The sequence below is a fragment of the Ovis canadensis genome, chromosome X (genome assembly GCF_042477335.2).
Source record: "Ovis canadensis isolate MfBH-ARS-UI-01 breed Bighorn chromosome X, ARS-UI_OviCan_v2, whole genome shotgun sequence".
Taxonomy (NCBI): Eukaryota; Metazoa; Chordata; class Mammalia; order Artiodactyla; family Bovidae; genus Ovis; species Ovis canadensis.
In genome coordinates this window covers 132,035,124-132,048,256 of record NC_091727.1, presented here as the reverse complement: position 1 = coordinate 132,048,256, position 13,133 = coordinate 132,035,124, and the positions used below count along the sequence as shown (strand labels likewise).

At 37.0% G+C, this 13,133-nt stretch overlaps 1 protein-coding gene across 2 annotated transcripts in view; it reads right to left on the bottom strand.

Annotated features, from left to right (window-relative positions):
* Nucleotides 1-1,529: 1,529 nt before the first annotated feature.
* FAM199X (family with sequence similarity 199, X-linked) overlaps nucleotides 1,530-13,133 on the bottom strand; it is a 28,471-nt gene continuing 16,867 nt past the window's right edge. The window contains exons 3-6 of one of the 2 annotated variants that reach the window (XM_070292177.1): nucleotides 7,425-7,574; nucleotides 7,024-7,185; nucleotides 5,348-5,614; nucleotides 1,530-4,057 (exon numbers count right to left, since the gene is read on the bottom strand). In XM_070292177.1, coding sequence (XP_070148278.1) covers nucleotides 3,887-4,057; nucleotides 5,348-5,614; nucleotides 7,024-7,185; nucleotides 7,425-7,574 — 750 coding nt within the window. In that variant the 3' untranslated portion in view covers nucleotides 1,530-3,886. The remainder of the gene's footprint in view (nucleotides 4,058-5,347; nucleotides 5,615-7,023; nucleotides 7,186-7,424; nucleotides 7,575-13,133) is intronic. The other variant, XM_070292178.1, reaches the window with a different exon arrangement.

Genomic DNA, 13,133 nt, shown 5'->3' with positions numbered 1-13,133 from the left:
TAAATGAATATAAGAATCACTAAAGTTAACAAACAAATAAATTTGCTATATAATCTCTGCTTTTGAAGTACTTTTGCCTTGAAAATTATCTTTTCAGAGTTAACTCAATTTTAAAAAATATTCTTGGGAATTCCCTGGAAGCCCAGTGGTTATAACTCCATGCTTTGAGGGCCTAGTTTCAATCTCTGGTCAGGGAACTAAGATCCTGCAAGCTGCACAGTGAGGCCAAAAAATAAAATAAGTAAAATAAAAAATATTCTGTTTTATGAGTTTTATCAGGGGAAAAAATAAACAAATACATTAAACTATACTTTAGATGACTTCAATGTTCTATGACCTAGCTGGGCCAAAAATCAAGTTATATAAGTGAAACTTAAGATCTGAAGGTTTTCGTTATGTACTCTATTATCATTGATTAGTTCGATATAATGCCTTTGCTTACTGATATCCAAGAGCATGGGCATTTTATAAAATGAATTACAACATTTAGATTACTTTTGAATTTGGAAAAGCCTAATGTTGACGAAAAGTATAGAGTTCACCTTTAAGGCACAGGAAGCTATAAAGAGTAAGCCACAAACAAAAGACTCTATGCTAGAGAATCCTGGGAACAAGACTTTTCTATTTGTCATGAACTAACATTTTTGGCTTAAATATGAAGACATTTGCTAAATTTCACAATTTTTAAAGCTCATCAGAATCTGGATACCTTTATATAGTAGTTTAAAAAAATTTTTCCTTTATGAGGGGTTTTAGCACTTCTAAGAGCTAGATAAAATGAGATGTCTATCCAATCCACGGAGTCATCAAATTTCAAATCAGTTTCTGGCATTAATTCAGCAATATCTAGTTAACCCAAAGGACTGACAAAATGGACAAAACAGCCACCACTTAACTAAAAATGAGACAAGTCTCAAAAAATAAATTTATTTTACTCTAAGTTCTTCTTGGGACAGAAGAACAGTATAAAGTCCTTTGTACTTCACTACACATTATACTACATTGCCTCACTTAAACTCAGTTGCAAAAATGTAGAAAAAAAATACGTCGTTTTGTTTAAACTCAAGGTTTCTACTTTTAAAACCTGTGGGACTGACAGACTTCTACAAGGTCTCTTTTCCCCAGTTTTGTTGAAATATAATTGACATACACACAAGATCCCTAATAAAATGTTCTGGATAAATGTGATGTGACTTCATTATGCCCTTAATTAAGAAGTCTTATTTTTTAATCATGCCCTCATGTAACAAGGCTTATTTTTCAAGGGAAAGACTTATTTGCTCTAATGTCAATTCTCTACAGTTGAGAACTGACAATGGAGCAATTAAGTCTCACATTTTTATTAGTTGGTTAGTCGAGGTTTATACTTTTAAAGAAAAAAATTGAGTTGGATTTGTTTTAAATTGAACTTAGAAAGAGATCAGACTAAATTTATTATTTATTCTAAGAAAGAAATAATTCAAACCTGAATTATCTACATGAGGCATTAAGACCAAAAAAAAAGTATAGCACATTAACAAAGACAAGAATTTTTTGTCTTTTTCTGCTGTTTTATTGGGGGGGGGGGGTAGGTAGAGAAAGACTTTGTAATCTCCCTCTTTAATCATAAGCAAACACAAATTGCTTAAATTTTTTTCTGTTCTTTATTTCAATCTCTTCCAAGCCACCTTACTGAGCTATCTCTAATTTATGATATCATAAAGGCTGTGCATCCAGATTTGCACATTTCATGGTGTACTTTACTATAAACACTCAAACCTTTATAAACTTTAAAAATTGGCTTTGTGGCACTTTGGTAAACTTGCTTAACAGTGACTTAAGTTAAATCTATGGTAATAAGACTGTGATTATTGGGAGAGTACAGGAATTGGTCTTATTAGGATCTTCTTTTACTGGTCACTGTCAAGTAAATTGTTTCCAAGTATTTAACAGATACATGCTGCTCTATGGTCTCCAAAAGGGGCCTGTTTTCCTTGAAGAGTAACTAAAGAGAACAGGCAGTCATTCCCTGGAATTTTGCTTTTGCTAAGAGCAGGTAGAGAATTCAGCTGTATTTGCTCTTCTATCTACTCATTCTGTATTTAGAAGGGAAAACACAACAAGGTGGACCCTTTCAATCTTCCTCAAGAGTATTCTGGGATTTATCCCCAAGTTCTCTTTGGGCCCTCTAAGTTAGTCAGAAGCACTAAAGAGGGGGTAAGAGGAAAGTCAGAGGGGGTACTCCAACTGACAACCATATACACATGTATACTGTTATTTCAGTAAAATTTTAAAGTATGAATTTAGTAGTCTTCAAAATGTTACAACCATATCACAGACCTCAGTATAGCTGCGATATATCAATTTTTTCCCTTAGTTTCAATTCTTTAACTTTTGAGGAACCAAAATAAAGTAAAAATTTCAAAACATATGATTGTAAGCAAAGGTTATGCTGAGAATTAAGAATTCGCAGCTGAGAATTAAGAATTCGCAGCTGAGAATTAAGGATCTACGTTGTTAATCTTTTTAATGGATTACTTGATATGATACAGTGCAAAAAAAAGTAGGAATCTATCAACCTCTAACTCTAGACTTTAAAAAAATATTGACAACTCATCCTACAAAATCATGATTACCTCCCAAGTTTCCACAATAAAAAGAAAATCATGAAAGTCAGAAAGCAGCTTGATTGTCAGTAGTATCAGTTTCCATTTTCTTTAACCCGTGTGAATGTTTAAAGATGTGTGGGAAAATAAAAGGAATCACACTACTTATAATGTTCATGATAACAAACTCTTCACGAAAACATTTAGAGACTCAATGATTTCACATTTAAAATTAGAGTACTATTAGTAGCCAAGAAGCAAAGGTTTTTTAATATCTCACTGCTCAGTGTATTTCTAGCTATTTACAGAGTTTAGCAGAACTGTAAGGGTTTTCTTGAGTTAATTTTGAACATTAACTTGTTCACATGCCATAAAGCTGTTACACCAAATATTTAAAAATTAGAGCTGTGCTGAAAATAAAAAAAACCTACAAAAAGAACTTGACAGAGATGTTTCTTGCCTTTAAGACAGTGTCACAGCCTAAAATTTCAAAAAGCAGTGAAAAGTAGAATTGGTTGTTTTGCTTGCTGGATTTTTCCATTTGAATATTAATCAATGTAGCATTAAGTCTAAAATTCAGCTACTAGTAACATTATTTTCTCAGTAGTCATCACTTGCAGAAAGGATTCTGAATATACATAAACTGAAAAACAAAAACAAACCTAACAAAAGATGTTAGGGCCTATTTTTTACACATTTGAGTTAAAATGGATGAAAACAAAGAAACCTAATGAAGGCACTATTGTAAACAGCAATCCACATTCCACAACCTCAAAAAAAAGACGGCCACTAGGAATTGAGAATTATGCTATGGCCCTTTAGAGAAACTAAGAAATCATAACATTAAGAAGAAAATGAATTATGATCTCTACACATTCTATACTGACATAATAAATTATCTGTCAGCAGTACCTTGAAATCTCCTAAACTGTTAAAGTACTAGTCTGAAAAAGCCCACTTAAGCACTCTGAAGTTTAAATAGTCAAAACATTTACTAAATCAGTGGTTCTTAAAACTAGAGTGTGTGGCAGAATAATCTAGTACCTGTTGAAACACAATGCTATGCCCCTCCCGCAGCATTTCTGACTCACTAGGTCTGGGGTGGGACCCAAGAGTGAGCATTTCTAATAACTTCTCAGGTGATGCTGAAGCTACTGCTCCGAGGACCATCTGCTGAGAACCACAGACCTAAATTATGAACGGTACGTCAGCACAGCCCTAACCAAAAGTTTGGTCAAGATGCATGTAAACAAATAAGGATAGAATAATGCTTAGAAACAATGCCGATAAATTCACCCTTATTACATCAAAACATCTACATCTGCTTCATGGTCTTCCTCAGTCACTTTCAAGGACAGCACTTCTTCATTAAGGAAGAGCCCACTGAGCCTCTCCTTCCGAGCCTGCCTCTGCTCTTTCAGCTGCCTCTTGCGTAAGGCCTTCTGTTGTAACTTCCGCTGTTTGGATCGCTTCTGTCAAAATAAAAATTTCTAAATCAGTGAGATTCAGTTCTGGCGTACCCACCCCAAAGTACTGCATGGATCAAACTCGATATTTTCTGAATAGAGATGTTCAAATTCCTCTGCAGTACAATCCTGGTTCTAGTAAGTGAGCCATTAGCTTAGACATGAAAACAATTTTTCAAGATTCTATATTTATGGTATTTGACTAGGAAATCTTCTGATTAGGAAGGTTTGAAACTTGATCATTTGACTAGTTATGGATAACCAATCATTTATAAGGCTTTTTTATATTAAATTAATGTACACTGGTGTCAGTGCAGAGGAAACATGCAGTGAACAATAATGAATACAAATGTGGAGAACACTGTCAAAATCTCTAATGCTTATTCTTTGAAGGTGCCTTTCATCCAAAAGCATTAGCAATTTTACAATGGCTGGGAAAGAACCATGTCTTTTTCATATTAAGCAAATGCCATCTTTTAAGCCCATTAGAAACCCAGTGGGTACTCTATTTCTTGCCACTGGTGAACTGATGCCAAAAAAGAATGACCACATACACAGAGGAAACCCTTGGCAACCAACAAAGCTGGCTATGTTTCTGCTACTTTGGTTAAGAACCAAGTAAAGAATCACTTTCCAGGAAAAGTCACCACTGGGTTCCCAAGAGTTATAGAGATACCCTTATCATCTGTAAGTTGGCTCCACACTGTCACCACTGCAAGGAACCCAACTTTCCCACTAAGTATCACAGAACTATTCTATATACATTTAAACTTTCTATTTTTTATGCGTCCAAAAATACTATACAGAGTTTTTTCAACTGTGAAAAGAGTTGTCAGAAATTAGAGAAAGCATTATTACATTTTAAAAAGAGCTACAAAGAAACATTCATGGTTAAAACTTTAAGAAAACATTTAACACACACACAAGACATACGGGACATTTTTAGGAGCTAATAGACAGCAACATCAGCAACCTAGTGAGATCTGCTTAATAGTAAGTTGCAGTCAGTATTGCAATATTGAGACTCACTCATTATTTCCATCAATTTATCTTACGTAAAACAGACACAAAAATCAGATAAAATTGAAGGTAATATGGCTGTGGGTCAAAACAGCATTTCAAAGCACTCAGTGTAGAGGGCTTTGTTCAACAGCAGAGAATTCTGCTTGCTCAATTAAAATCAAAACCCACAGGCATCTATAGAGCAGGATAATTTTAACTCTTCAAGAACTGTATATGAAGGAATACTAATGTTAATATTGAAAGGTAAAGTTTTGTATTGATTAGACGTTTTACTTTTGAATCCCGAATCCGTTCTGCTGCACTTGCAGACAAGTTGCTGTCACTGTGTGCTCGACTCATGTTGGCACTGGAGTTTGAAGCAGAGTTTCCAACACTGGACCCACTGCTGCTTGCAGAACTGACCATGCTGGCACTGCTGCTGCTGGCACTGGCACTGGCACCGCTCACTCCACTGGTGCTTGCACAACTAAAGTTGCTTCTCTTCCAGGCCTCTCTTGTGGGCCGTAGGCGAGGGCTATGCTCCTTGATATAGTTTCTGACCTTGGAACAGACAGACAAAAACTGGTTAGTATCGTACCTTGATGTTCTGCCCTCAAAATAATGGAGAAAAGAAGAATATTGTACTTAAGGATTGTCAAAAGTGCTACAGATGCATATAGGTAAACCCGAAAGGCAAAAGAAATCTCTAAATGAAGAAACAAGTACCAGGAAAATTCTGGTGTTCGAAATTCTAGAATAAATGTTATAAAGCTATATTTTTTTAAGTATATAAAATATAATCAGTAAATGATACGCTACTAGCTTCCAGAATTTAGGAGTGTAAGAAAATAACACTAGAAACAGAAACTAACAATAAAATAGATAAGAGTAGACACTTTTTAAAAGGTTGCCACTTAACTATGCTGCTGATTATATTAGAGTGTTTCCTAGATCTTAGTAGGGGCCCATAATACCTGTCTTCAAACGCAAGGCATCAATTTACCATACTAGTAAAAAATGGGCTGGAATGTGAAAAATTATATAGTCTGTCTGTTGAGAGAAACACAGAGAGAAATTTTTCATAAATGATGACAAATACAAAAAATTAAAATGTTCACTCAAGTATAGCTCTCAATAATATTTTGATTCTGTCAACTGGTCTTTTGTAAGATGAGTTAGAATAAATCTATACCTTAGCATAACAACTCCTTAAAATGTGATGTCAAATTTCAAAACCTATATAACTAGAAAGTAGGTTCTAGATTCAAATGATCCCAGAAAGGTATGGTCACATGAAATGTACATAAAACCTCTTAAAACCACATGTTCTAATATTACATTTCACAGCAGTGATTTTGACCTTAATTATCTATATATTTATATACGACTATTCAAGTCATATATGACTATTCAAGTATAAAAAGCAGAGACATTACTTTGTCTACAAAGGTCTATCTCATCAAAGCTATGGTTTTTCCAGTAGTCATGTATGGATGTGAGAGTTGGACTATAAAGAAAGCTGAGCACCGAAGAACTGATGCTTTTGAACTGTGGTGTTGGAGAAGACTCTTGAGAGTCCCTTGGACTGCAAGGAGATCAAACCAGTCCATCGTAAAGGAAATAAGTCCTGAATATTCATTGGAAGGACTGATGCTGAAGCTCCAATACTTTGGCCACCTGATGCGAAGAACTGACTCATTCGAAAAGACCTTGATGCTGGGCAAGATTGAAGGCAGGAGGAGAAGGGGACGACAGAGGATGAGATGGTTGGTTGGCATCGCCGACTCAATGGACATGAGTTTGAGTAAACTCCGGGAGTTGGCAGTGGACAGGGAGCCTGGTGTGCTGCAGTACATGGGGTCGCAAAGAGTCGGACACAGCTGAGCTACTGAACTAAACTGCTTCAAGTATACATGTTATAAAACAATGGTATTTTTAATAGCTGTAGAATCTGTATTTTCTTTACATACCTGCTTCAGTTTTTCATCTGTGAGACAGTTAAGTTCAATAATAAACTCACTGTCAGTAGGGGAGATTTGAGCAGAAGGATCAATTATTTTAATAATATCAAGTTGTTCCCGAAGACCCATCTCAGTACTGACTTTACGACTCAGATACTCAATATATTCCACCTATATGATGAAAAATTATAATAAATAAGATGAATGCCAAAACCTCTGATCTTTTAGTGTGCAACTTATAATATGCTTAAGTATCAGAAACACTTATTTTCCCCCACAAAACAATTAGAGCTCAAATTAACATTTACTAAGCACTCTACATTAATCCAGTAGCTTTAAGTTAGACAATAAATGAAACGTCACATATTCTCCACATATACACTTTTAATTAAGAATGTCAAGATCTCTACCTGTTCATCGTTTGTCATTGCACTCCAAGGAAGTTCATCTAAATTCCGGTGCTTGTTTTTCTTTTTAGGAAGCAGGCAAGGTGAACTTGGAATACTGGGTATGACATCAGAAAGTACATCACTCCCGCTGGCAATGTCACTGCCAGGTAACTTTATAAAAATAAGGAGAAGGTAGGGAAAGAAAAATTAAAAGCAAGAGTTTAAATGCCATGTTTCATATTGACTAAAAATTACTTTAATAAAAGTCTAATGACAAATACTGAATCAGGAGACATTAACTCTGATCCACTCTTATTTTAGACAAAGCAGCAACATCAACATACTCTTTGTATATGCAGTCAGTTATTCAATGAGCAGTATTTTCCAAAAGCTTAAAATCACAATTGAAGCTTATTAAAATGCTAACTTAAGAATCACTCATCATTAAGCTTTTAAATTCATGTGAATGCAGGCTAGGGCCCAAACAGCATAATGAATAAGGAGCACTAGTCTCTATCTCAAGAAACCTGAGTCATCTGCCACTATCTGGCTCTTTGTCAAACACTGTGGTAGATATACTGCCAAAACAAAGACAAATAAATCATAGCCCTTGTCCTCATGACTGTATTAATAACCTCAAGACAACTACAATAATTTAAAATATGTTGTTAATATGTATCCATGGCACTGTAACAGGTACACGGAATCTAAAGGAGTCTAAGTCATGGTCCTTACACAAGAACTTTATATTCTACTTGGAAAGATAACACAGTAGCACAAACATATAATTATATAACATAACAAACAACAAATGCATGTTTGAGATGACAAGCCATCAATGGAAATACCTAGCAACAAATTGAAGCTGCAAGATTAAAGCTTAGAGAACTACTAGGGGACAGGCACTGGGGAGACAATTGCATAGAAGAGATGTATGAAGCCACAAAAAGGGGGTGAATCACTCTGCAAGGTGATCATGTTTACAATGAAGTAATCTAAATGAGCTATTCCCCCTTAAAAACTACATTTTTACTTTGATAGTCATTGATGAATCCAAGTACATAAGTGACATCCAACAATCTATGACTTCCTTCAAAATCTCATTAACTGACACTGCTTGAATGGTTCACCCCTAGCCCAAATGTCAGTGTAATAGTCAGTATTAAGAATGATTGCTGAATGCATGCACAAAGACCATCTTTTTCCGTTTTTAACATCAATAAAACATTTTGCTATTTCCCCTTTGAAAAACTTCAAATCACAAAATTACTATGTTAAAGATCCTCCTGGGGTTCCTAAAACAAAATGAGGTACTCCTTATCAGATGAAAGGGCTCCCCTACTTAAAACTACTTTGATTAACCAGGTAGAGAAAGGAACTTTCAAAATATCTATACTCTTAAAACATAAGAAAAAAATTCATCTAAATCTTTACCAAATATCTGTTAAGTGCCAGACTACATGCTAAGCATTTTAATTTGTCCCTTTAATTCTGTTTACATAGTTGTTGGGGGGTGGGTGGTAAAAAACAGGCAATTAATGGTTCTTTGGCCATTTTCTTTTTCTGGGGAGAAGTAAAAGATCCCAGAGTTCAAATCCCAGCCCCACTGCTTACTAGCTGTGTGATCTTGTAGAGGTAGTTTCCTTCTTTGAGCCTCAGAGTCTTCAGGAAGTTATGGTTACTATCATCCATCTCAAAGGACTGTTGAGAGATTATATGAGGTAACATGCCTAGCACATAGGTGATACTCAATAAATTGAATTGTGTCGTTTTTTCTGTACCTTGCCATGGTTTTAAAAAGAAAAGAACATAAACTCTGAGAATACTTCATGTTGCTTAAGTGGCTGGGTTAAGTTTCGCATGTTAGTCTCTAAGAATGGCAGCATGGGGAAAAGGAAGAGGCATTCACACAAAGAGAATAATAAAACCATAGGTAGAAGGGGAAAAAAAAAAAAACCAACACAGGACGAGATTAAGAAGACCTATATAATTAAAACAGAAAATCAGTGCTAGGGATTTAAAAGCTTTACAAATGAACCAGAGCTGTTATATGATATAAAGAAGTAGGCCAATAACATTTCTAAATAGAAGTAATAATGAAATTGGTCTTGAAGGAAGATGAGTTAAAAAGCAGTATGGGGGCTTCCCTGGTGGTTCAGTGGTTAATAATCCTCCTGCCAATGCAGGGGACATGGGTTCAGTCCCTGGTCTGGGAAGATCCCACATGCCTTGGAGCAACTAAGGCTGTGCGCCACAACTACTGAGCCTGTGCTCTAGAGCCTGAGAACCACAACTACTGAAGCCCTTGCACTGGAGAGCCTGTGCTCTGCAAGAAAGGAAGCCAGTGCAATGAGAAACCTGCACACCTCAACAGAGTTGCTCCTGCTCGTTGCACCTAGAGAAAGCCCACGCCCAGCAATGAAGACCTAATGCAGCTAAAAATAAATAAGTAAATAAATATTCTAATAAAATATAGTATGGGAACATGGGAACATACTATATTTTATTAGAATATTTATTTACTTATTTATTTTTAGCTGCATTAGGTCTTCATTGCTGGGCGTGGGCTTTCTCTAGGTGCAACGAGCAGGAGCAACTCTGTTGCATGGGGATGACCCAGAAAGTTGTTATGGGGAGGGAGGTGGGAGGGGGGTTCATGTTTGGGAATGCATGTAAGAATTAAAGATTTTAAAATTTAAAAAATAAAAAACTAAAATTAAAAAAAAATAAAAATAAAATAAAATATAGTATGGGAACAAAATAGAGGAAAGACTGGAATTAGGAAGCTCTTGTTATGATTTGGGCCTAGATCTGATAGAGTGCCTGATGAACTATGGAATGAGGTTCGTGATATTGTACAGGAGACAGGGATCAAGACCATTCCCACGCAAAAGAAATGCAAAAAAGGCAAAATGGCTGTCTGGGGAAGCCTTACAAATAGCTGTGAAAAGGAGAGAAGCGAAAAGCAAAGGAGAAAAGGAAAGATATACCCATTTGAATGCAGAGTTCCAAAGAATAGCAAGGAGAGATAAGAAAGCCTTCTTCAGCGATCAGTGCAAAGAAATAGAGGAAAAGAACAGAATGGGAAAGACTAGAGATCTCTTCAAGAAAATTAGAGATATCAAGGGAACATTTCATGCAAAGATGGGCACAATAAAGGACAAAAATGGTATGGACCTAACAGAAGCAGAAAATATTAAGAAGAGGTGGCAAGAATACACAGAAGAACTGTACAAAAAAGATCTTCACGACCAAGATAATCACAATGGTGTGATCACTCATCTAGAGCCAGACATCCTGGAATGTGAAGTCAAGTGGGCCTTAGAAAGCATCACTACCAACAAAGCTAGTGGAGGTGATGGCATTCCAGTTGAGCTATTTCAAATCCTGAAATATGATGCTGTGAAAGTGCTGCACTCAATACGCCAGCAAGTTTGGAAAACTCACCAGTGGCCACAGGATTGGAAAAGGTCCGTGTTCATTCCAATCCCAAAGAAAGGCAATGCTAAAGAATGCTCAAACTACTGCACAATTGCACTCATCTCACATGCTAGTAAAGTAATGCTCAAAATTCTCCAAGCCAGGCTTCAACAATACGTGAACTGTGAACTCCCTGATGTTCAAGCTGGTTTTAGAAAAGGCAGAGGAACCAGAGATCAAATTGCAAACATCTGCTGGATCATGGAAAAAGCAAGAGAGTTCCAGAAAAGCATGTATTTCTGCTTTATTGACTATGCCAAAGCCTTTGACTGTGTGGATCACGAGAAACTGGAAAATTCTGAAAGAGATAGGAATACCAGATCACCTGACCTGCCTCTTGAGACATCTGTATGCAGGTAAGGAAGCAACAGTTAGAACTGGACATGGAACAACAGACTGGTTCCAAATAGGAAAAGGAGTACGTCAAGGCTGTATATTGTCACCCTGCTTATTTAACTTATATGCAGAGTACATCATGAGAAATGCTGGACTGGAAGAAACACAAGCTGGAATCAAGATTGCCAGGAGAAATATCAATAACCTCAGATATGCAGATGACACCACCCTTATGGCAGAAAGTGAAGAGGAACTAAAAAGCCTCTTGATGAAAGTGAAAGAGGAGAGTGAAAAAGTTGGCTTAAAGCTCAACATTCAGAAAACGAATATAATGGCATCTGGTCCCCTCACTCCATGGGAAATAGATGGAGAAACAGTGGCAACAGTGTCAGACTTTATTTTTGGGGGCTTCAAAATCACTGCAGATGGTGACTGCAGCCATGAAATTAAAAGACACTTACTCCTTGGAAGAAAAGTTATGACCAACCTAGATAGCATATTCAAAAGCAGAGACATTACTTTGCCAACTAAGGTCCGTCTAGTCAAGGCTATGGGTTTTCCTGTGGTCATGTATGGATGTGAGAGTTGGACTGTGAAGAAGGCTGAGCGCCGAAGAATTGATGCTTTTGAACTGTGGTGTTGGAGAAGACTCTTGAGAGTCCCTTGGACTGCAAGGAGATCCAACCAGTGCATTCTGAAGGAGATCAGTCCTGGGATTTCTTTGGAAGGAATGATGCTAAAGCTGAACCTCCAGTACTTTGGCCAACTCATGTGAAGAGTTGACTCATTGGAAAAGACTCTGATGCTGGGAGGGATTGGGGGCAGGAGGAGAAGGGGACGACCGAGGATGAGATGGCTGGATGGCATCACTGACTCGATGAATGCGAGTCTGAGTGAACTCCGGGAGTTGGTGACGGACAGGGAGGCCTGGCGTGCTGCGATTCATGGGGTCGCAAAGAGTCGGACACGACTGAGCGACTGAACTGAACTGAACTTTTGTGATTTGGACCTGGACTAAGGTAAGCAAAAACAGAAAGAAAAATGGGAACAGAAATACAATTTACAAGACTATTTCATAACTGAATAGGTAAGGATAATAGTTAACTGGGGCTACCCAGGTGATGCAGCAGTAAAGAATCCACTTGCCAATGCAAGGGATGTTGGTTCGATCCCTGGGTCAGGAAGATCCCTTGGAGTAGAAAATGGCAACACGCTCCAGTATTATTGCCTGGAAAATTCCACAGACGGAGGAGCCTGGTGGGCCATAGTCCATGCAGTTGTAGAGAGTCAAACATGACTAAGCACACGGCACACAATAGTCAAATGACCATATGTGACCAGAAGAAAATTGGCAACATTTCACAGTCATACAACCCATCCAGGTTAACACACAGCCCTTAAAGACCTCATTTTTTTATGGCAAGAGACCTGAAGTAATGTTATATAGATCTTCTAGTCCAACACCTCATTTTATAAGTAAGGGAAAAATGATATCCAGGGAGGGTCATATGGTTAGTGGCAGCATCCAAATCAGGACACAAGTCCAGAACTTTCAACTATATTCAGCTGTCTTGCCTTGCAGGTGGTTTGGAATGAAAGAAGAAGGCAATTTGGGGTATGGTAAGTTTGTAGTGATAATGAGAAAACCAAGTACAAATGTTCTTTGAAATTACAATAACCATTTTTCAATACAATATAAGACATGTCACAAAGCAGAGTCTTTTTTTCCCTCCATGGAAACAGAGTAATTGGAAGTTGCATTACTGATTAAGGATTCAGCATCAGATAATGGGTTAGCATTAAATAATAAGGTCACTCAAGCGGAGATGTCAAGTAGCCAATTGGAGATATGGGATTACAGCTGCAGATGTACAGAAGAATCAACTGTATGGATTCCTGTGTATTTATTAGAGC